This window comes from Rutilus rutilus (assembly GCF_951802725.1).
Source record: "Rutilus rutilus genome assembly, chromosome: 23".
In the NCBI taxonomy this organism is placed as follows: Eukaryota; Metazoa; Chordata; class Actinopteri; order Cypriniformes; family Leuciscidae; genus Rutilus; species Rutilus rutilus.
This window is the reverse complement of record NC_140233.1, coordinates 22,297,623-22,323,722: the sequence shown is the minus strand read 5'-3', so window position 1 is coordinate 22,323,722 and position 26,100 is coordinate 22,297,623. Positions and strand designations below refer to the sequence as shown.

General features: G+C 37.4%; 1 protein-coding gene and 1 long non-coding RNA gene across 4 annotated transcripts in view; one reads left to right on the top strand and one right to left on the bottom strand.

Annotated features, from left to right (window-relative positions):
* Positions 1–1,541: 1,541 nt before the first annotated feature.
* LOC311282716 lies at positions 1,542–2,776 on the top strand. The gene is made up of 2 exons (XR_014625976.1): positions 1,542–1,724; positions 2,148–2,776. It is a non-coding gene; the product is annotated as an uncharacterized lncRNA (long non-coding RNA).
* A 2,569-nt stretch (positions 2,777–5,345) lies between these two features.
* Positions 5,346–26,100, bottom strand: part of rassf7a (Ras association domain family member 7a) — a 43,232-nt gene continuing 22,477 nt past the window's right edge. For 2 of the 3 annotated variants that reach the window (XM_084396684.1, XM_084396683.1), the window contains exons 2-6: positions 12,410–12,568; positions 11,028–11,890; positions 9,709–9,877; positions 8,071–8,157; positions 5,487–5,626 (exon numbers count right to left, since the gene is read on the bottom strand). In XM_084396684.1, the coding sequence (XP_084252810.1) occupies positions 5,595–5,626; positions 8,071–8,157; positions 9,709–9,877; positions 11,028–11,890; positions 12,410–12,512 (1,254 nt within the window). In that variant the 5' untranslated portion in view covers positions 12,513–12,568 and the 3' untranslated portion in view covers positions 5,487–5,594. Of the gene's footprint in view, positions 5,627–8,070; positions 8,158–9,708; positions 9,878–11,027; positions 11,891–12,409; positions 12,569–26,100 lie in introns of all 3 variants that reach the window. The other variant, XM_084396682.1, reaches the window with a different exon arrangement.

The window sequence follows — 26,100 nt, the reverse complement described above, 5'->3', positions numbered from 1 at the left end:
TGCTTTTGCATTCATATGTAGACCCTTATAAAAACACTTAAGATCACATTTAGTCAGTTTATCACTTCATTTGTACTGAGCTCTGTTTTGACAATTGTGCCACATAATGATTAATGTGAAACCTGAAAATGGTGTTGTACAGAGGAGATTTACAGTAAGCCTTTTGTTACATATAATTTATTTTAAATATCTATATCTGCGACAAAATGTGTGTGCATGTGTGCGTAAGCATGCTTAGTGTGTATTAAGTATTATTGTTTAAGCCTTTCATTCTTTTGTGTGTGTTTTAGTCTCCATCATGGATATTTTATGGTGTCAGCTACATTTTGCGTTGGCCTATAGACCCTAACAACATAGATGGCATGAAGGTCTTAAAAAGCAGCTGAGATATGAAGATATTGCAGCTATATTCATGAATTGAACTTTCAAATGTGGAAGATTGTGACAGGCGTGTGCACAGACCATAAAGTTTGTTTATGTTTTTGTTTGTTTTTTACAATTTTGTTTACTTCTCTAGCCTTCCCTATAATTTCATAAAACATTATTTATAAATTTACACTATATTTTTTTCATCAGCTGATCAATATGCAGTCTCCAAATTGACTGGTGAATTCTGATAGGATTGTTGTCCTTATTCATTTATTCGTTCATTTTAGTCACAGTATTCAAATATTTGCATTATTTACTTTATTTAGACAAGCAGTAAGAGCATGAAAAATGCTTTTACGTTCTTTTGTAAAATTCCGTGCATTACCCCAAGAAACTTAATTCACAAAACTTTTGAGGTGGGGGAAAGTTTCTCCAAGAGGACAGCAATACATTTGCAAGAGAACAGAAAAAAAATGTAAGCGCCCTCTTTTTCCTATCTAATTTTTTTCCTTTATTTTTTAGGGGCAGAATCCATATTCGTTAGTTTATTTGTAAATTAATGTAAATGGAAAACAATTCTAAAATAGAGTTTTCAAAATGACTTTTCGCGCCATCTCTCGTTCTCTCTCAGTCTCTTTCGCTCTCTCTCTCTCTCTCTCTCTCTCTCTCTCTCTCTCTCTCTCTCTCTCTCTCTTCCCCCCTTCTCTCTTTGCATCCTTCGTACGTGCACATCCACACTAGCTTCATGGCTTTACTATACACAGGCGAACAGAGTCCAACCACTTTCAAGACGCGGGTGGAGCTCTTTTTTCCAAAAAACACGTAAAAGCAATATATAATTGTATCAGCTGAGAAATAGTACATCAGAGTCCACTTGCAAAAATCAAAATGCAAAGTGTAATGCGGATATTACTCGAAATATAACAGAAAAGCGGAAAGTAAGTACGCCGAAAATGGTTCATTCCTAAAGTACGACGTGCAAAACCGAACGCGCCGCACCCCGCTATAACACTCAGAACATCCACCAAACGACGTGATGGTCATATACACGCCCCTCTGACGCTGTAATTCGATAATTCCATTTAATAGACGGGGTCTCAATGAAGGGATCGGCCGACTATTGGCTGACTATCACGTCAATCAAATGCTGTTTTGCATAAGCAGGTCAGGTTGCAGTTGCAGGGGAGTGGGCAGGGTTGGGATAGCTGAACTTCTCCGCTGGTGTAGTGTACTATCCTCAATTTAATACTTTATTTGAGAAATTATTTACTTTGCGTGTGTTTTGATAGGACACCATTAAGGAATGTTGTTTTTGCTCTTCTTCGAGTAATAATTGGGGTTATTGGGAAGTTAAGGTGAGTAAGTGTGGCTTTTAGCTCTAATTGTTTGTCAAAATGATTTTTATCAGTTTATTGAACATGCGTTAAACAGATAACCTTGTATAATTGTATCCTTTAATATTTCAGCTTTATTGTTCTTGTATGAGACATATATAGCGATACATTGACATATTATATTATCATCATCAATATTTTACCATAAGTGATAAATAAAAAATTGAGACTTATTTTGATTCAAAACATGGTTGGAAAATGCCTTATTTATATGTAGGCTACTAACAAATTCAGGCGTTTCATCCATAAGCCACATGGTCGAAGAATAGATTAGATTATTTATAACTCATATAATTATCATATAGTAGCCTAATATAATTATAAGAAATAATTTTGTATATGCATATCCATCTGTACAGCTATATATTTATCATATTTATTCAGACATTGGCAGTGATATACTCCGGACTCCATCAGATCTTGTGATTTCTGAAAGCAGGTAAGCCACTGACTAACGCACATTGCGCCTGTTCTCCACTCCACTGTGCGTGTGACAGCGGCTAACCAGCTTTTGGATGTGTGCCTGACTGGGACTGTCCCATTGGAAGACTCCCGGACGGATACAGTCACTGGAGGGACACTTTTGGCTCCACTGGCCCTCGACGAGTCTTTTTGTTCCTGTAACTCAACTGGTAATTCTCTGTGCGTGAAACCAAGCGTGTCGGATTCCCATGAGCACATGTCCTGAATAATCAATGTACAGTAAATGTAAATGTTGAATGGCATCAGACAGTCACAGATCTACAGTAGACATGTGCTCAGTGCTCAGTTTTTAACGTGTATCTCTATATTAAGTTGTTTATATGCTTAGTAATGTTACCAATATATTTAGCATGCAACCAGCAGCTCTGAACTTCTGAACTTGTAGGTACAGTAATACAAGTCCAGTTACAGTAGCTGTGGGAGTGTCACTATTTGTCAATCGAAACGACTTTGAATCATATTCACACGTTGAACAAACAGTAATCGTCCATTAATTTGTCATTAAACTTTCATTTTGTTCACCCTTTTCAGTTTTGGTTTTGTAGAGTATGTGGTTTAGACATTTTCCCTTTTCAATGTGTTTGAGATTTTCATGATTTGACACTATATGATATTATGGAAATATAGGCTATCAAATAAAATATAGAAAATATAAACCTTAAAGTTTCCGTATATATTATATTTCTAAAAATATAAAATATTTATTTTCTTAAATATAAACATGCTTTTAGCTACAAAATATTGATGTAAGATTTTAACTAAAGAAACGTTAACTAAGGGTAACGTGGTGAAACGCAAAGTTAACAAGTTGTTAACAATTTAAAAGTTACATTTGGGAGGGGGGATTAATACTTTTTTAGACATTTGATTTGTAAACCTTATATTAAATTAAAATATTAAAAAAATCCTAATGTTGCAGTATACTATATTATTTCATATTATATAGGCAATATACAAACATACACACACATACATATATATATATATATATATATATATATATATATATATATATAAAAGCTTTATAAGAATATATACATATATATTATTTATATATAAAAAATCCTAATGTTTCAAAATACAAATTGTTAGCAACAGAATATTAAAGGTTGTGGTGAGATTGTGCTAAAGAAACAGATAACATGGTATGACATAAGTTAACAAGTAAATTTTTTAATGTTAAATTTGGTCAAAAATACATCCAGGCTTTGTCTTGAAAAGCACAAACTGCACTTTATGTTACATAAATCTGACAAAATTTAGGTGATAAATGCTTACATTTATACATTTAGCTCCATAAAATGTAAATCCTGCCTCCTAAGATTAAATCAAATTCTTTATAATGTATGGCCATTATTGGGGAAAAACTCCCATTCAAATCATTACTGTGTCTCGTGTGTCTCGGACTGCATTAGTGCCGTTAATGGCTCTGGTCCACTTAAGGGAATTCATCACAGATTTGAGATTTGATTTGATTGAATCACTTTTGAACCTGCCTTTTTGTTGTGATTAAACCCCCTTGGTGTATTAATGTGAAAATGATGAATTAAAAAATATAATTCTCATTAATGTAAATTCATGAGCATATAGCCGCGCCTTTACGTGTGTGTGTGTGTGTGTGTGTGTGTGTGTGTGTGTGTGTGTGTGTATCTATCCTATAGTTCCTGCTGACAGGCATGAGAGGATTGGAGGCTTATCCACCATGGCTGACGGTTCCTTGATCTTATCTATATAATCCACTTTCATATTCATGATATCAAAACAGCCAAGCTAAAAGAGAACAACTCAGACAAATACGTAAATCAGGGTTTTTTATACTGAATCATGCTTGGTATTTAAAACCTTTGTGGTGAAGTGGAAGAACAGATCTGTGATATTATAAGTTAAGATGTGCAGAGTTTTTTCCTGTTAGTGGATTAATGAAATTATGACTTCCTTTATAAAAATATGTCTTTATAGATTTTTATACACTATAGGACAGTTCTGGGTTTAGATTAGTGTCTCCTAAACTTAATTCCAAGAACCATATTTGATCAGATCAGATTCAGACCATATACGTAACATGAATAGGTGATGATGTAAGAACGTAATAAATAACAAATCTTTATTACAATTCCAAATTATTAGAATAAAATAAATAAATAAATCAACATCAATGAAAATATGAATAATTTTTAAATAAATGAAATAATATATTAATATTATGTATATTAAATGTGAAATGTATTGTAGTAAAATATAAGTATACAAGCATATAATGCCTAAATATAACAATAAAAAATATAACTAAATAAAAATATATATTTGTGGAGGTCAGGCCAACTTAAGTATAATAACACATACCAAGAAATTCAGAAAATTATTCTTAATTGTTTTACTCAGATTATCTTAATATAATTTGTAATAATAATAATAATAAACAAGTGTAAACTTTGGACCCCATTGTATATTCTGTGTCGTTTTAGAAAACTTACGTTTGTTTTATTAATTTTTTTTCTATAGTTTTTATTTTTTAAATGTCTATATAGTTTTTATTACTCTTTTCCATTTTAGTAGTTATTTTAATACATCAATTAAACCAAATAAAACTGAAAAATGAATAATTAGCAATTTTGGTAACACTCTAGTAAGGTCTATTAGTTAACTTTAGTTAATCCATTAACTAACAGTGCATGAGAAATGTATTTGTTCATGTTATAAAATTACAACTGTGTGTGTTAGCTCAGGTCCATTAGATAATATTAACAGATACAACTTTTGATTTTATTAATGAATAAGTAAATGTTGAAATTCACATTAAGTAAGATTAATAAATGCTTTAGAAGTATTGTTTATTGTTAGTTAATGTTGTCTTACCAAATGTACCCTTATTGTAACATTTTATTTCAGTTTAAGTTTATTTTATTTCATGGTTTTAGTTCTAAACTAATAACATGGTAGACTGTAGTTGTGTGATATGAACACTCATGTTAGCCTATAACATGTATATTATTAACCCAGTGTAAGTGTTAGAAAACATTCCCTGTGTTTGCTTTCTCTTAACATCTGAACTTTGTGAATCAGTAATGGAAAGTGAGTCTCGTCGACAAACCGACATCTAAGACACAATGCACAGTCTTTATTAAATACATAGACAAAAGTAAAAGTTCTCGAGATAAAATCTGGTAATATTTTACAGTAAATACATGTTTTGAAATGTACCAAAAAGTAGTAAATATATCATTAATATATATATTTATTCATATATACAGGATATATATATATAACATGAACTGTTATACTGATGCCAGTTAAGATGAATTTAAGCAGAAAGTCATTCTACATCCTTAGCCCTGTGCTTCAGGTTTATTACCGCCAAGACGATTCCCTGGAAGTCAGGACTGCAAGACACATAGAAAATACATTGAGTGAGGCTGTTGGGTTTAGAAACCATGATAGGTACAAAAATACTTCATCTGTGGAGGTTTCAGACACATTCCCATGCACACAGCAGCCGAGAGAACACAGCAGCGGGAAACTTCAAACCCAGAGAAAAGCCCGAACGTCTCACTTCACTCTGTATGTAACAGTCGCTAAACCAGAAACATACCGACTCAGTCTTATGGATGAATATGTAATATAGCACAAGGCATTGATAATGTGTGGGAAGGATGAATTCGAAATCATTGGTTCTTTGGAAATAGCGAATACACACAGAGACTTTCCAACAGTCCAGATACAGACCAGAAAAAAACAACTGATCACTGCTAAAACATCTACTGATGACATTCTTGTCATTTACGTGTTCTTGCACAAAGAAAATGTCATCATGGGAAAGTTTCTCCTTAGAATAAGTAGCTAGCCACTGGTTCCACTTTTAAAAAGTCCCAGCTTTGTAATTGTTTGAGTGGAAATAGTTTATATTTTTGAATACTTGTAAATGCCATTCGTTCACAATCATATGCCACAAACGTGATGCTTTCAAAATGACTCTTTTATGTACACTGGTCACAATCTTTGTATTAACATTCAGAATGAATAAAATGACTGTTTTGGATCATTGTCCACTCGGCGCATCTTGTGGACAAAAAGTTGTTTAAGGAGACAAGAGATTTTAACATGTCACATCATTAGACGTGTTAAAGTGATAGATCACCCGAAATGGAAGATTTTGTCTTGATTTATTCACTCTCATGACGTCCAAACCTATATGATTTTCTTTATTCCGTGGAAAACAAAAGGAGATATTTCGCGAAATGTTCAAGCTGCTGCTTTTCCATTCGAAACCATATATATAGTAATCAGGGGCGAGATTCACAAAACATTCTTAAAGGGACAGTTCACCCAGAAATGAAAATTCTGTCATCATTTACTTATCCTCATTTCGTCCCAAACACGTGAGACTTTTGTTCATCTCTGGAACACAAATGAAGATATTTAAAATGAAATCTGAGAGAATTTCCCTCCATTGACAGCTACGCAACTACCATTTTGACGCTTCAAAAAGTTCATAAAGAGATCGTAAAACTAATCAATATGAATTGAGCGGTTTAGTCCAAATTTTCTGAAGAGACACAATCGCATTTATGATGAATTTAGGCTTTTATTTACATATAAACATTGACCAACAAACATAAACAGAAGCTCAAACGTGATGCGTAACGAGAATGAACCTCATTGGTTCTCGCGCGTCAAGCGAACATGCTTGAGCTTCCGTTTACCACGACTGATGTGTGTGTTGATGAGTGTCTATATGTGAATAAAAGACTAAATTAAATCAGTTTATTATATAAAGTGATTGTGTCTCCAGAAAATTTGGACTAAACCGCTCAATACAAACTTTTTGAAGCGTCAAAGTGGTAGTTGCAGAGACTTTCAATGGAGGGACAGAAATCTCTCAGATTTCATAAAAAATATCTTCATTTGTGTTTCGAAGATGAACAAAAGTCTTACGGGTTTGGAACGACATGAGGGTGAGTAAATTCATTTTGGGGTGAACCATCCCTTTAAAAATAAAATTCTTCTCAACTGATACACGTCGCTCCAGGTTTGGATTGGAACCCCAAACACATTCAGGTTATGCTGAGTCCAGCTCATCACTGGGAAAACATTCAGTTACATGGAAGAAAGTTATACAGGTTTGGAACCCCAAGTAAAGTAAATGAAAACTGAATTTTTATATATAAGGTGAAGTATCCCTTTAATAGCACACACACACACACACACACACACACGATCACAGAGAGAGAGAGTGAGAGAGGCACTATAAATCAGCGAAACAGGGCTCAAAACCACACAATGTAAGGACACCAAACTGGGACAGAAGAGCGTAAAAAAGGAGAGGTGTGTAGAGCTCAAAGGAACACTGCAGAAACACTTTAGTTTGCAAATTTTAAGTCAAATTACATCTTCATAAGCAAAAATATCTCAACTAGACTTAAGTTGTTAGCAGCTTGTCAAGATGTAATTTGAAACCAGCCCACTACCCCTTAAACTAAAGTGTTGAAGAACACAGGTCATAGTAACACTTCTTTATGAAAGGCACTACATACTGACAATGTAATATGTAACATCCATATTTATAGACCCAAGTAGTTAAACAAAATCAGCATATACTGTATATTAATAATACTAATATACAGAGACGGAAGATATATCGGTAATGCTGTGTAAATTAGTTGACGCAATGCCTTTCAGCTAAAGTGCTACAATAATCAGGCATGTTGATGGAAAGAGTGCGGTTGGGGGAGGGGGGGGGGGGGCACCATGCAGGCACCAGACAGGACTGTCCCGCTGGGGTTGAGGAGCAGGGAAGCAGCAGCGGGCGTCTGTCACACATACACACCCTCAGGGTTCAGGCTGGACACCAGCGGGTGCTGCAGGTTTCGAGGGTGACCAAGGAACTGCTTAGCAGTGGGACGAGGGGGGGAATCTGTGCAAATGAAAAATGGGGTCAAATATACAACAGCGACATCAGACGTTCATATAAACACACATATCTGTGCTGGCCATATAATGACCATAGTACTGTACTATTTGTGCAGTACGCTATGTGTATTCATGGAATAACAAAAAGAAATGCAGTGTACAACCAAAAATCATTATAAGAAATGCTGTATCCCACAATGCAACGCACTTTCCATTTCCAGCTGAGATGTTTGGAATCTCCTTCTTGACATATTTTTCTTGATCAGTTTTCACATTACTCTAATATTTAAATCCAAGAAGATGACCAAATGCTATATTTTTAACAATCATAATTGGGTAATATGACAACAAAATGTGACAATTTACCATTACATACTGCATACTGATTCACATGTTCAGAATAGGGATAATATGAAAATTTTGGCTGATACCGATAACCGATAATTGTTTATACTTGAAAGCTGATAACTGATATATTGGCCAATAAATCTAAGTCCAAATCTTTATATAATTTTTGTGAGCCTGATAACAAAACCAAAAGCCTCACCATAAAAAGCCTTGTCCCAAGCACACAATTATAACGTACTCATAATTTTATGTAGCATATATGACAAACTTGCGTTGCACTTGACTGTATTTTCCTTTTTTGAAGTGATTCCAATCATATTTCAAGCAATTCAAAACCATCATGGCGAACAGCTGAAGGAAATAATTTATCGGCTTTCCATCGGAAATCCATTATTTATCGGCTTTAATATATTGGTCTTCTTATCGAACATCATTTTCTCATCGGGCCGATAACGCTAACATTAAAAATTAACATATATCAGCCGATACCGATATGGTGGCCGATAAATCGTGCATCCCTAGTTTTGAATGAAATACTTGTCTACTGTGCAGTATATACTATTTAAAATATATATGTGAAACAGTAAGGATAAACATTTAAAATAGTAGTATGCAATCTCATCCTGTTACATGTTTAATTTAGCGAGCATCATCTAGTAATTCTGTTGGAAATATTTTTGTATTAAAAAACACTATAGTGCTATGTTAGCATGCAACTAGTTGGTAGTATGCAGTAAACAGTATGCTAGTATTCATTTATTTACTCTGATGAATTATGTATGTGTACGTGCAGTAGATTTAGGGTACGTTTACAAGACAACGATATGCTTAAAACGGAGACGTTTTTCCTTTGAGTTTTCCGCGTACATTGTCAAAACGATCCCCATCCGCGAAAACGACTAAAAATGCTGTATTCTCCTGGCAGGCCATTAGATGGCGACGAAACACTATAGACTAAACAGGTAATACGCATGTGCATGACGTCATCGTCTTCAGAGATTCGTGTTTTTGTTGTTTATATGGAGACCGTTTTCAAAAACTTGCACTTTAGGAAACCCGTTTTCAAAAGTTTGCGTTTTAGGCACCCAAAATGCTGTTGTCATGTAAAACGAACGGCCAAAACGCATAAAATGTTTTAGGTTTTAAGTTGAAAATGGTGTTGTGTAAACAGCCCCTTAGTGTGTGTGTGTGTATGTGCAGGCCATACCATTGTGTTTGTCCTGCTGTTGTTGAGTCAGGTCCAGTTCTTCTGGGTGTTCATTAAGGTCTGTGCGGGATTGAGTGTGGGTGGGCAGGGCTCCAGCCTGCTGGATAAACTGTTGTAAATTACACTGTCTGAGCTCCTTATTCAACTCCTCCACTTCCTCCTGCTTTGCCTACACACAGAGAGAACAGACCATCACAAACAGCCTGCTGACGAAAATAAAATCAAGTACAGTTTAAATCATTATGAAGATGAATTATTAAACTCAGTCATTTTTGGAGTTGCTGCACTGTAGTATGTTGTTAAGATGCCTAAGATTGGATACATTTTAGATTTTTGTATTTATTAAATTATTTTTTTATATTTATAATAAAATATTTTGTAGTACCTTTAATCAATCCATGCAAACCTTTCGTTTTAATCCTGTGAATGTTGTCTGAATACAAAACTTTATGAACTTCTTTCTTGTAATTCCACCAGCAATCACAAGGGGACGCCATGTTTTAACAGCAACAACAGCCAAGGCAGTAAGTTTGTGCCCTTTGGCTGTGTTTACAGTAATCTCAGGATTTGTCCTCTATGGGTTTGTTTGACACCTTTACGGCTGTAGGTTTCATGTGTTTAACAAGACAAGCCAAACTAAAATACAGACAAGTCAAAGGTAATCACAAAGTATGTGACTCAAGTAATCACCTGAGTTTCTATTCGCAAACTATCATAATTCACTGTGTGGTCGTGGAGGCAGAGCAGCCTACTTGTCTTACTTCACAACACTTATCTAATGGGAATAGATTTTGATTATGTAAGATCCGGCTAGTCATGGCTGATTTTCTTGCTTTTTGGAAGAAGACATAAAGGAAGATTTTTGAGTGGCACTGCGATATGAAGTAGTTCAGATCATCTTCACAGAACTGGAAGTCTTTGATTTAAGTCACTGGAATAGTGAAATATTGAAATGTCTGGTGCATAATTACCTACAGTGTGAAATTCATACATGCCTAGCAGGAAAGGAAACTCATTTAATAGGTGTATACCTTTATTTTGTCCTTTCAAGGCATAAAATACACAGGAAATAAAATAAATGTATGCGTGTCCAAATAAAAACATTAGTTTTTGTGCACAGAAAAGTAGGTTAAAAGACTGAATGTATACATTCTGAGTGTGAACATCTGAATAATTTCAAAAGGTGAGTTCCTTTGCTCACTTTCAGATTTTCAGTTCATTGCTTGTACGCCCTTTGCCTAAGGGGACAGTAATACCTGCCATCATTTTTCCACCAACAGCTATAAACCTCTTTCTTGAGCCGCGCCCTCTCTGCTTACCTTCAGCAGAGTCTCCGCCCTCCCCAAAGCCTTCTCAAGCTCTACAAGCTCTGCCTCCAAGTCCTCCCCCTGCTTTTGTCGACTTTGAACATCTGCCTTGACTACCCCCAAAGAGTCTTTTGAATCGGGCTGATTGGGCAAGGTGTCCACCTGTAGCATTTCCCTCTGAACGTCCTTTTCAAGTTGCATTGCACGAGTGTTGAATTCATGCAACTTTTGCCCACAGTCATCCAGTTTAGCATGCAGCTCTCCTAACCGCCGCTTCATCCCACGCTCCCTCTCGATCTCTAGCTTTAGTTCCTCCTCCCAGAACTCCTCGTCCACCAACTCTTGCTGGTTCTTCCACAAGGTATTTTCCAAGACTTCTATCTCTGCCTGCAGGGACGACTCTTCTGTAGACGTCTGGTCCCAAGTCTCGCATTCCCTGTCCAGATCCACCAGCTGGGACTCAAGGGCACGGAGCTGCTCCTGCTGCTGGAGAACATGCCGAAACACCTCCTCTTTAGATGGCGCTGGAAGGTACGCCGTGTGAGGAACTGGGGATGCCCTCTGCTCAGGAGAGGGTGTTTTACGAGAGTCTTTAGTTTTTGTACGAGGAGAACAGGAAGGGCCCAAGTTGAAGGTTAAGGATTTCTTCGGTAGTCCCCGTTTGGGTTCTGACGTGGAAGGCTTGGAGTGAGGGAGGGTGCGGTTGTGCAGACTTTGCTCTTCACTGCTGCTGGGACCAGTCCGCCGCAGGAAGAACTGCACCTCACTGCTATGTTGGCCCAGTTTGGCCAGGGACTCCAGTGGGCGCTCATTGGCCAGAAGTTGGCGCTCAGTGTCCCTCAATCTCTGAATGAGAACGTAACGACCCGTCTGGCCTGTAGAGAGCACAGGGGTAGTTAGAGACCAAAAAAATGCATCAGACCTACTTACTTTTCTGTACCCTTTTTATGTGGACAACCCCCTAGGATCTGGGGGAACTGTCCTAGGGTTACTTTAAGTGTCTTGCTCAAGGGCACTATGGCAAGGGCTCATTGACCACCACGTTGTTGGCTTCTAACCTACAATCTACTGGTTACCCAACCCAGATTTAATGAAATGCGTCTCTATAGCATGCATTGTGTTTATAGTGCAATTTATACGTGAAAATTTGTTTTTATGTTCATATGATACGCACTGTAAGCCCCTTGGGTAGGATTAGTGGTGTGAGGTATGTGGGTATTACACGCCATAAAGTGCGTATCATATGCACGTAAAAACTCATTTTCGCGTATAAATTGCATGAAAAATACAATGCGTGTTATAGAGACGCATTTCATGAGATCAGGCTGGGTTACCAGCCCAGATCTTTGAATGTCTAACCTCACAACAGTAAGTTCATTCGCAGAGGTACTTACCAATGGCTTGGGCGAGTGCAATGACTACATCTTGGCACGACGTCTCTTCCGACAGGCCGCAAACCACTCGTACAACTCCATCAACCCAAACTTTCAGCTCCATCAGAGACACAGGACACAGATCAGCTTACATCAGCAATGCATGACAATGTCTGGATTCTGAAATAACAAAACAGCAACAGTGTTATTGCAACATGTTTTCATGGTCTGAAAAAGATTACATTACAAACTTCAAAAATCTATTGTCATTTTCAGTGATACCTTGCAGGTCTGATTCAACAGTTTTTAAAAAGTATTATTTTTAAGTTGACGTCGCCATCCTAAAAAAGCGACGCCCCCGTGGTACAAGATGTACAAATACAATACAAATGGCCGAAGACATCCATGAGACATACATATGAATAGAACAACTAACAAAACAATGCACAAGAATCCATGGATTAATAAGAATTAGGGTATTAATTAATTATATACATCACACGTTCAGAGCTTTTATACATGCTAAGTTTCCCTCCGAACTGAATGGACGAATTATCAGCGCAATATGACTGAAGCCTGGTTTATTTAATTGTGCATTCGTGGCGTGCAAAATATGATCTAAAACAGTCACATAAATTAAAAAGACAGATGAAAAGAGGAAATAATCTCATTTTGCACCAACATAATTTAGAAAACTTTTTAATCTATTCATGACCACCCATACTAGAATTTATCACTTTTTTTATTGTATTTATTGTGGTAAATTCTGACTAACTTGTAGAATTTATAATAAATAATCTGTTAATGAAATATATTTTTCTACTATATTACAACTGTGGCATGTTGTAGCTATAGTTTCTAAATGTGTAGGTTGCTATTTTTCATAACAAAAGCTATAGATCAATAAAAAAAAGACAGAAGTCAACATTGGCCTACTAAGGAGACATCAATGGTCTCACCTATAATTATAACCTTATTGTAACCTATGCTACAGCTAAATAATTAAAAGAACTATAGTACAGTTTCATAAGGGCAAGTACAAGTTAGAATCAAAAGCTTTAAAGTCTGGACCTTCTTGAATTATTAAAACAAACAATCAGTTTTCCCCATGTGTAAAAATGTGTTCTGTGAGCCCGATCTCACGGGAAAACGTACAAATTCTACGAGGTGGCTTATTCGTACGAATTCATTGGACGTGATTCGTACGAATTAGTAAGATTTTTTCAAAATCGTACATATTTTACGAATTGGCCAATTCGTATGAATTCATACGAATGACCTACCCCTGACCCCGCCCCTAAACCTACCCATAGACAAATCGTACAAATTCGTACGAGTGAGGTCGTACGAATTAGTACGAATTAGCCAACTTTTTATCATTCGTACGAATTCGTACGAATTGGTCGTGAGATAGCGTTGGTTCTGTTCGTAGGATGACTGACAAGAAAACCTGACCTTCAGATATTCCAACATGGCCGAAATCATTAAAAGTCTGATAAACTGTTAAGGAGTAGGAAATTAACAATTTCAAAGTAAAGTTAGTTTGACTTTCCATGGCACTTTGAAGTGGAAAATTCTGTCAAACTGATAAGGTCCCAAATGCTTAAATAATATAAAATAGCTACATCATATCCTATGTAAACAAGTAATTGTTAACTAGGCTATTACTTTATTGGAGTTATGTTATCAACTAACTTTGCATGTGTGGATAGGTAAAAACCACGAAAGACCATTTTGCAAGAATAAATCAATAAACAAACAAGCCCTGGGACCCCGCTAAAAAGGTTCACTCATCAATGTTCAGACCAAAACTACGTCCTCATCTGTGGAGTTTCAGAAGACAAAACGACCAAAGTCACTCTCTAGTCTAAACTTGTCAAATAAGGTCCATCCATAAAAACATCCATAAAGAAAAATCAAGCTATTATCTACTTCAGTTGTTTCTACCTGATTGCTCAAACTCTGCAGGATTTCCAGCCATGAGACATGAAATCATGATTGAACATCAGGTCCAGTGGGTAAGCAAATTTCAAGAGTTATTATTAGCAGGAGGTTGATGGACTCATAGCTCTGCTCCAATTAACTGCACTGCTGGCTCTCTTCAAAGGCATTTTGGCAGATGAATGCTTAAGGGAACAGACAGGCAGAACTTAGTTGTTCAGAGACTGCATGTGCTTGCATGTGTTTCTGACTCCACTTTGAAGCCCCACAGCAGGAACAGATGGCAATGCTAAGGTAAGGCGTAGCATCTGAACGTTTTAGCCGTGCAGTTATTGAGTGAATACCAGTTTGTGAGATTAATAAGAGTGAGACAAAATGAATGTCGTCTCTGTGCACTTTGACTGTTACCTAGTACACCCTTTGTGAGGAAATTCTACGGTAAAGTCTACTGCATTAACTAATGAAAACAAACAGTGCTGAGATACAAAGCAGACCATTTAGCAGTTGGTAAGTACCAGATGACGGATGCTCTATCTCCAGGCCTTAAAGTCAGGTTTAATAGAGAATAAAGAGAATGAGGGTGAGAGGAGCAACTCACAGGAACATGTCTGGGTCATATTTTGGCCCCAAAATCTAAATATATAATGTATATAAATATGTTTTTCTTATGCATTGTGTGTGCGTGTGCGATGTACGTACGTATGTATGTATGTATGTATGTATGTATGTATGTATGTATGTATGTATGTATGTATGTATGTATGTATGTATGTATGTATGTATGTACTGTATATATACATAAGAAAAACATATACATATATACACACACACACACACACACACACACACACTCTATTTAACACACAATCAAGTATGACAAAGTGTTTCTGAAAGCAGCCACTTGGCATTTGAGCCATCTAAATAAATAATTAGAAACCAGCCAGAGCACACCAACTTGTACGAGTCATTTGATATTTAGGGCACAAACAGTGTAATGACAGGCTCTGTTTACACCCGGTGTTAAGATGCGTTTTGGTCGATTGGATCACAGGTAGACAAGGGAGGCACAAGGAGACACAATCCCATTTACACCTGGTGTTTTAATACATCTCTTTTGTCCACATCTGTCCTTATTTCTTCAAGGGGAGGGTCTATGGGGGTGTAAATGTACAGGTTTTTTCAGATCTTTCGATCTAATGGATGAAATAAGCTCACGCAATTTACATATGAACACGACTGGAGAAAACAGAAAAACTTACGGAGAGCAGCAGCTTTAGTTTCTGCTCTGACTCAAGACCACAACGAATGCTGTGAGTGTGTGTTAGAAATCAGGAATAGTGAGAGAACATCGTGCTTGGTACATTTTTCGTCTTCAAACCAAACATGGGTCTTCAGTCGACCAAGTTTAAATCCCGTCTGGCTAGTGCGCTTCCCATAATGTTACGCATTAGGTCAGTAGGCGAAGAGAAGACGGTCTTTTGTGGCTGTTCGAACTCATTCGACCACATGAGCGTTTACACTACAAAAGCAATCCGGTCACATGGTCGGACGCCCCTCCCACGATTGTTGATTGACAGCAGCGTTTCAACACAGACCCGCCCTCGCTCGTGAGCGAGCTGTCAATCATAGTCCGCGCGGACCGGTGCGAGCACTGTCTATGAGCAGAATGGCGTCTAAGCGATTGTGGTGTTCTGTTCTTGGGTGTAATAACGAACACAGCAGTCATTTTGATGTTCCTAAATCCGAACCACTGAAGACGCAGTGGCGTGAGTTTGTTTTCGAAGGGAATATTCCCCACGATTAACGTCAATGCTTTCATGTTTGCGCGAATCATTTCACACACCAGACTGCTCGAGGGTCAGTATAAAGCTGGTTTTGCAAAGAAGCTGCTCCTGAAAAAAGGATCGGTACCAACTATTCGTGTTCCTGCTGCACCTCCAGAAGAAGAAGTGAGTGTAACGTTTTATTAACCTTTATATTAATCTTTATATTAATCTTTGCAAATCGCTTGCTGCACGCTTCACGATAAATGCGGCTGTTTACACTCAGGGTACATTACGGCATGTTTTCTATGTACGACATTCTCAATATAATTCATAATCCCACGTTTATAATGAACAATGCATTATGGTTATTGTGTTATTGTGTTAAAATCGGTGTATGCACAGAACAGAGGGGCGGGGTGAGCAAAGCTCATTATCATTTAAAGACACATGCACTTAAACGGCATGCTGAAAACAGAGCTGTTTTTGACCAGGTAAAATTTGTGTTTTCTTACAATACTAATGAGAATTTTAAATTAAAGTATCTTAGAAACTTTTAATTTAGACCCTAAAGAATCATATTAGCTTGTACAAAAATGGCATTATATGACCCCTTTAATACCAGGTGTAAACAGAGCCAGATTACAAAACCTAGTAGTGCAGGTAAAAAAGTTACTCCTAAACTCAAGTCCTAAACTTGATATCGGTTTTCTTTCCACCTGCTCTTGTAAGCCTCTTTAATCTATTGTTTTTCTGTTCTTCAAAAACTCTGAAATGGTTCATTTTCATCCACACTGAAGCAGAGGAATGCCACCTTGTTGGGCCACGTGAGCGGAGCGGAGAGTAAAACAAATCTCCTTTTGTCTCCTGTACCTCTAACAGGCTCATACTAAAATCAGGTCCGTGGCCTCAGGGTAAACTCCTCAACGCAGACCACTGAAGTTACCATGCCAATGAAGTACTGGAATGTGAAAGATGAAGCACAGAAGAATCAACAGGTGCCAAACTCGGACAGTTTGGTCTTATGCTCACTGGATTAGTGTTAGATCAGAACAATATATATTTTAGCATTGTGATTTGACTCATAACAGGCTTGCATTTGAGATTTGGGTGGAACTTCCATCTTAAAGCACAATCACTCGCACATGTCCAGACCCACTGCTTCAGAAATGCAGACCCACCCCAGACAAGTCTAAAACATCCCTGCCTCCTCCCTTCTGAGCGCCGCCTCAAGAAGCTATGATTACTAGAATGATCCCGTTCCTCTCTCTCATCATCCTCTTTATGTTTTGCGGGCTGTTGGGAATATGTCCTGAGGAACAAGCACGCTGTTGTTGTGCAGGCGTGGTGCTTTCTCTTGATGCAGAGTTTATTAGCCAGCTGTTCTTATCCAAACACTACTGTGTGAAGTTGGCATTAATAAATCAGTGTAAATGTATTAAGACAGTTAGAGGAGTGAAGCTCTCGGGGGAGATAGAGTAGATTCACACAAGCACATCTGCAGAATGAAGCACGTAAACACCATCTTGCCCCACAAGGGAGGAGAGCTGTGCTCTCTTTTAGCAATTCAGCTGTTTAATACGCAAAATGTGAAAGCGCAAAAGTGCAAATAATTCATGAGGCAAAATTGAAGTTACACATGAAGACTATGTCTATTGAAGTATTAAACTTGTGCTACAGACATGAATGCACTGATATTTTCCAAACAGTTCAGGCCTGGCATATGAAAAATCCAAAACACCCTAGCAACCACCTAGCAACTACATAGAAACATGTTAACAACCCCAAACACCATAGCAACCACCAATCAATTACCTAGACATCCTATCAACCACATAGCAACATGTTAACAACCATCTAGAACTCCCCATCAACCACCTAGCAACTAACCAGAACACCCTATCAACCACATAGACAAAAACACCCTTGCATCCACCTAGCAATGTGTTGACAACCAAACAAAACACCCTAGCAACCACCTAGTAACTGCCCAGAACAACCTATCAACTACATAGAAATGTGTTAGAACAACCCAAAACAGCCTAGCAACCACCAATCAATTACCTATACATCCTATCAACCACATAGCAATGTGTTAACCACCTAAAATCCCATAGCAACTAACCACCTAAAATCCCCTAGCAACCGTCCAGAACACCTATCAACCACATAGCAATGTGTTAACAACCATACAAAACACCCTAGCAACAATCTAGCAACACCCTAAGCAACTACCCAGAACACTTTAGCATCAGCATAGTAACATATTAACAACCACTCACCCTAACAACCAGCTAGCAACACCCTAAGCAATTACCCAGCCAGAACTCATTAGCATTTGCATGGGAACGTATTAACATCTCACTCTAGCAACTACCCAAAACACCATATCAACTACATAGCAACATGTCAACAACACCCCAAACACCCAAGCAACCACATAGCAATGTGTTAAAAAAAGCCTAGCAACCACCCCTGCAACTTGCAGAACATATCAGCATCCATATAGCAACTTGTTAACAGCCACTCAAAACCCCCTAAGCAACTACCCAGAACACCTTAGTAATCAGCCAAATATTAGCCGCAATATGTGTAAACATAACTGTGGGAAAAATTCTTTGTGTTCTTCGAAAAGCTCTTGCGCAACTAAACAAAAATGTACAGCTTTTGTTTTGTCTGTTATTCTCTATGTAATCCAATGCATTTCTTTAAGCACACATCTTTGTGTCTAAGCAATGGAGTATCTTGTCAAACGTCAAGCTGAAATTTTGTTACGGGTCACTTGCCATAATGGCAATAAAAGAGCAAAATGACATGTGTTTGGCTCATGGTGGGTGTTCATTTCATACCTTTATTAATATGAACTGACAGAAAAGGCCATTTGTATCACATGCAATAAGGCCAGTGTTTTCTGCTACAGCTGTTGATGTGCATATATCCCATGATGCACTTCATCTGCAGCCCCCATTTATGCACAACAACTGCTCTTTCTTACAAAATACCTGTGAGAGTGAGAAAACATCTGTTTTTACCCAGCCATAAAAAAAAACCATGTCTAATTTTTCAGCAGCTTTAAACAAAACAGTTGTAAGATACAAGGCAGGGTGGGACGGCTCTCACTGTCAGCTGTTGCTCTGATTGACTGTTTCCTCAGCAGTCGATCACTGAATGAATGAGGTGCTGAGGAAGCAGAGGGATTGTGTCATGGGTGTGTGTGAAGAATTATCACTGTCTCGACTAGCATTTATGGATCAATCAGTGATTTATTAGGATGGCATCTCCAATCAGCAGCAGTGATGCATCAGCAACATCTCTGGATAATGGTCTTTTATATAGAAATTAAAACAAATAAACAGTCAGAATAGGGGTGGGAGATCTTCCTAAAATTTAATATCACAATCTTATAACAAACAATCACGATTCACGATCTGAATATTCAGAATATTGAATATTCAGTATTGAGAATATTCAGACTATGGACTTATCTATTTGCACAATTTAAAACACAGTATTGCATTAAACAATCATTTGTCAAAATAGTCATTAAACCCTGAGTTAAACACTGCATAGTCTTCACTGTATGCATTAAAGGTCCCGTTCTATGTGATCCCATGTTTCAAACTTTAGTTAGTGTGTAATGTTGTTGTTAGAGTATAAATAATATCTGTAAAATTATAAAGCTCAAAGTTCAATGCCAAGCGAGATATTTTATTTAACAGAAGTTGACTACAAAAAACGGCTGGATTGGACTACACCCCTCTACATCCTGCTTTAGTGATGTCACTAGAACCGTAACCTCCGCCCACAGGAACACAGGCGTATTGATGGCGAAATGTCAACAGACGTGGTTGATGTTTATCTATAATCGGATACCGCAAAAGTTTAATTCGAAGTTGTTAGTTTGCTCTGTCCATTTCACCACGGACTGTTTTTCTAACCTGGAATAATATCAAGCAGACTTCTCTCAGCGTTTCATACTGACGAAGGGGGCAATTTCAACTATATTCCAGCAAGCGGTAAGTAGTGATTTAATATGGAAGTAGCGATCACTCTTCACATCGTTCGTTTCTCTTAGTAGGATGAAAATAATCTTACTTAAACTGTGATTAATATACAGAAAGTGATCAAAGAACAATCCCTTTCCAATCGCCCAAGCTGTCAATCACACAGCGCGAGTTTATCTGGACACTTGCCAAAACTCGTTATGAAATCAATGACGCTGTTACACTGCACAACGAAGCTCTTACTGTATTTATCATGTTTGCATTGGTGAAATCATTAGTGAGTGCAGAAACTGCGTTGCAATGATAAGATCTTTCACGCGATCAACAGGCTGTCATCTGCTCAATGCTCATAACTGCAACCTTTTATGTGATGGTAATAGATCTAAATACTTAAAAAACTTCTCACGATTCGTTAATCCAGATAGCTGTAATAGTAAAAACGTATAATAGCTGTAATAGTAAAAGTTTTCCAGATAGTTCCACATTTAATGCCAGATATTTCATATGCAAGCATGTCAGCCAATCACAGCAGAGGGCGTTTACACTGAAGTCTCACAGCAGACACGCCCCTTCAAACAGAGTGTTCAAACCAGGGAATGAAATCAGGCTAGGAAATATGCCTTTTATTTCTAAATTATAAAAAAATTTGATCTAAAAAACATACTAACATTATAAGGGCACCCCTGGAAACATTATTAAATAATAAAAATAATCCATGGAATGGGACCTTTAAATATACATTGACTCTTATTAAAACTACTAAAGTTATTCAATCAAGAGCAGTGAGTGGTTTCGTCTTTGTCTTTTGTTTAATATTAATGACACAGACAATAGCAGGTATTTGCATTAGGCTTTAAAGTCCCCCAGTAGTCAATAATTGTATCCCTTAAAACTCATCTTTGATCACCAAAATTACATATTTAAACGGTTTTACCTTGAAAAAATATCTTCATGCCTTAAATAGCTTGAATGTAACTCTACACCCTTGCCTCATTTAGTATACGCGGTTCTATGAATATACAAATTAGCCCCGCCTCCACTCACTCACACCAGCTCAGAGATCCACTCGTTGATGATCACACTGATCTGATTGGTTACAAGGTAGTTTGTGACATCAGAAACACCAGCGATTTCAAACCACGTTTAAGACAGAATGCATGGATCTACTCACCAAAACGGACATTGACATATTTTTGTGTATATTTGGCCATTTAGGCGCACACCAGAGACCATAAGTATACTTTGCTCGTCCGTGTTCTGCTCCGTCCAAAAATATTGATGACATCACCTTAAATTTGTAGGCATGTCCCAATATTTGACCAATAAAATGCACTCTAGAATCACAATGTTCCACCCCCAAATACCATCTGTAACTGACTAGCAATAAGTAGCTAATCATTGTCCATAGCTGTGATGTAAACTAAAGACTAATGGTTATTCTGCAACTTCCTTTTTCAATGGGAAATATGTCAGCAATGGAAGGAAAATTGCGACAGGGCCAGTGTGGCCAGCTTGTGGACAAACTAATTAGCACAAAAAATTCATGGCTGGCTGCATAATTCTGTAACAACCGTACTGTCCCATCCATTCATGGAAATCCCACTCACACTTCTGCATCAAAATAACCATCAAACAACTCCAGGCAAGTTCTGAACATGCCCCCCCGCCAACAACATTACAGATGAGTCAGTTGGTGGTTAACATTTTTGTCCTCATTTCCTCTTTGAATACCTGATTAGTCTTCTTTGAACAAACATGCACCTATAAATATGTCATTGCTTTCACACATGAGTTACAGCCGGATCAGCGTGCATTGAGAGTCTCCATCCATAACCTGAACACACATTCTTTCATAATTGCCTTGTTGCCAGCACAAACGCAATCAGAACACTGAACCTAGTCCATAACTCTGCAATTTGTCTAATTTCCTGATCCAGACAGATATGTTTAAAGGGAACATGTTTAAAATTTCCTTTTTTTATTTTATTTACTGGTCTTATAGTTAACAATTCATTGGTAAATGTTCCTCCAAAAACAGTTTGTTTTCATTAATTCAACCATAGATTTGCTCATATTTTACCCTGACATGTAAGACATGTAAGACCGGTTCCTGTATGCCTCGCTGCTGAGTGGTTTGTGTTTGTAGCTCTGTATAGCTTTCTTTTGAACCTATATCATTCCTTGTTGTTTATATTGCTAAATATAACTTACTCATCACCATATATCTGATATTGTCTAAAATTGCCTATCACATTAATCTGACATCGTTAGCTATTAATTTAAATCGGTATCGCAAGCACAACACGTTAGCATTTCACTAGCCTGTTAACTTGTCATATGTGTTTACAGTCTTTTTTTATTTCTCACACTCATTTTTTATGAGTTAAAACAACTTTGGTAAGTCGAAATCAGTTAACAAACACGGTGAGTCGTGTCATCTCCTGTTATTGTCCCTTCCACAGCCTACATGTTCAGTGTTGTCTCCTCTGTCAGCGATGAGGGTTTCACACGTGCTTAATTCTGAGATCTTCTCTGTCAGCCTGACTATTTCTCTGCATTTGAGACACACATCCAAACTTAAATTGAGGATAGTGAGAACACAAGGGCTCTAGATGATGCGACTAGCCTAGCGAGCCCCGTTCATTGTTCGGTTCCGGTTACAGAGCCCCACAGCAGGGCAACTGGGTGACTGAGACTGCATAGTCACAGGACAAAACACCACTATTCAGTTCCGTTGCTGAATTATACATTTTACAGTACATTACTTTGGCGGATATGTTTTTGAGACAAATTCCAAACATTTCTCAACAGTACAAACCATAAAGTACAGAGCTAATAAGGACACACAAAGCTAACAAGAACAACATCACAGACACAAAACAAGACTTTATTTTATAATATATGTTCTACCACAGTCCTGTAGCCTACAGCTCTTGGACCATGTGTTGAGGAGTAGCTTATATTAAAAGCAGCATTACTACAAATTGAACTGAAGTGCGTCATTTCTTCTCTACTAGTGGTGCTAAACGGAATTGCAATCTGATTGAGTTTTACATAATACTGTATTGTAACCAAAATGTGTACAATGTTCTCCCTCACAAATGTAGATTCATTTTAGCAAATAAGTTTAGAAAATTGCTACATATGCAGAATAGTCCCTCCAAGTCCACAGCGATATAATAAGGGCTCATGATTTTTCCAGTCATTTACGATTTACTGTATAATAAATTAAGGATAAAGATTTCTAGATGTCTCCGACCGCATGAATGGTATGAGCGCCTCTAGACAGAGGAATGTTGAGGGCACCAAAAGTGACCAGGCTTCACCTCTAACCTAAACAAAGGCAGCCTGGGAAAACAAACAAGGCTGTCTCTGCTCACTGCCCAGAAATCCCTATCTTGGCTTCAACAAGTGGGATGCACACACACACACACACACACACACACAAAGAGAGAGAGAGACTGCAAGTGTGTGGGCACGCATTTTTGTCAGGCCGTCAATGGGAAGTTGCATTTTGGTCTTTCGAATCAACTTCGCAAAAAGATCGTAAATGAATGTCAATCTTGGGTTTGAAACCATCTGGAAAAATAATTCTGTGTGCGACCACAAGAAAATAATCTGTTAGACATAAGCATAATGCATGGGTTGTAATTCAAGTCATAAAGACAGGTGGGTGGTTTTCACTTCTCATGAGAGGAACCAACCAGGTGTAAGCAGACCATAAGGGAATCTGCAGAGAAAATAGTACGAGCCTTGTACGACAAGCCCTAAAGAAACCAGCTTTGAAACATTATGTTCTCTTGTGTGCAGCTTTGCAGTTTGTCATATCCAATTAAATGTGTTTTTCCATAGAGGAAATGAAATCAGAAGAACTTGTTTTCCGACATCACTAAACAGCCGTTCCAATTTAAGCCAGTGTATGTGTCCACTTTACCATCTCCATTCCTGAAATTTACTTGTGTACAGCGTGAGACTTCTGGTTCATAAGTTATTTAATACTCTTGTACATGCCTGCTGTGCTAAATTATTCAAAACGGAGTTCCACACTTTATATAAACTTGCTTTCCATTCCAGATTTATCTAAATGATGAATATCAAAGCCTGAGGTGTAAAAGACAGATCGCCAACAAAAGGAAGTCCTAGGGCATTGGCCTATTTTCAATGCAAGACAGAACAGGTGCACCTACTGTGAGAGGCTATATTAAAACAAGACCAAACTCCCTTGTGGTCAGACAGTAAAGAACTGAACATTTTTGAACAGGTGCACAAACTGTACATCCACCATCAAATTCCTTCTGAAGCGAAACTTCATTTAAAGTCAACATGAAATCAAAGTTGATCCAATTTCCTTTAATATGTAGATTCATGGATTCATTGTGCATGATCCAATAGCGCATTTTATTCTTAATAAAAAACTTTGTCTTTGTAATCTTTAAATAATAAATGTTCACTAGAGATGGGAAAGATACATCTTTTTTGTAGTTTTATTTATCTAAAAAAAAAAAAAAAAAAACATTGGTGGGGCTCTAACTGATAGATGAAATTTCAATATTTTTCAAATCAAATATACTTAAATATATACTCAACCATCTAGTAGTCATTTAGTGAGGTAAACCAACTCCTCAGTTAGAGATTCGGGCGAGTTTTTTATTTTTTTATTTATCTTAAATAATTTTGGTGGTGTTCTAAAGTTGCTCTAAAGTTGAAGTGATGGATGAAAAAAAAAACAAAAAAACAAAAAACACGTATTTAATATTTAGCCAAGTAGTCTAGTCAGTGAGGTTAACAAGTTTATCTAGATTTTTTTCTCTCTTCAATTTAGAGGTGGTGTAATAAAGTAAATCAGTTTGGTGTTGTAATTTAGAAATGCAATTTCAATAGTTTTTAATCTTGATATAAAATATTTCATACTTAACTAGTCAGTTAGTGAGGTTGATAGGGAAGATTATCTAATTTTTAAACTTAGATCTGCAATTTTAATATTTTGCAATACTTATTTTTACATATATACAGTATTTCATCCTTAACCGTTTTAAAACAAACTTTTGTATTACTGTATATACTTGATTCCTCAAACCATCTTCACTAACTGAGAAATTGTACTGCTTTAAATTTGGAGATTTCTAGCATACTGACATTGTGCTTTGCTTACAGATCCAGTTGTTAAACAACCAAACATTTGAAGTGTCCATGGAGATTTGTTCAAAAACCACGTTAAATTCAGCTCCTACCCAAGATAGTGCATAAGCATTCATCACCTTTCCACATTCCAGCTTTGCCCAAGGTCAAGGGTCTGTATTTGGACCTTTCAAGTTTCAGGGAATGTTTGCAAAAGGTCTGGAATGTGCAGTTTTAGGTGACACATCCAGTCCCTGTGGCGGGAAACCTCACAGTTGATTCACTGACAAAACCGTTAGAGGAATGCGTGTGTTGCGAAACAACACATTCCTGGTGTGGGAGCATTGCGAAGTGCATGCATTCTTGACATCTCCCTGCCAGCTTTATTCCAATCAAGCTGAAAAAAAACACGATAAAGAGTTACCTCCCACCAAGAGCGTGGATGAGGTGTCATCAATTCCAGCACCCAAAAGAACACAACAGTCAGGATCCAGGAGTTAAAATCTCATTCATGTTTGACATCAAAGAATTTTAGCATAAAACTTTCAGTACATTCCTTGACAGATCGACCAGGTTGCTCTTTTGGCGTATTTGGACACATTAAACTGCCAATCAACGTTTTGTCCTGTTACTTCTGCAGTCAAGCAGTGGCGCATTTGGGAACTTTGGGGTATCGGCACTAAGCAACAGAGGCCAACAGCTTGTGGTTTCCAAGGGAGGATACTTATATGGGTGAATCCCGCCGAAGCATAGCGTACTCACTCTCTCATTATGTGAGCTTTGCGAAATAATTACCTAAACAGCCTTGGGACATGAAAAACATCAACATTCGGATTGTTCACATGGTTCCAAGTCTCCAAAATGCATCAGGCAGAAAGACAATGTC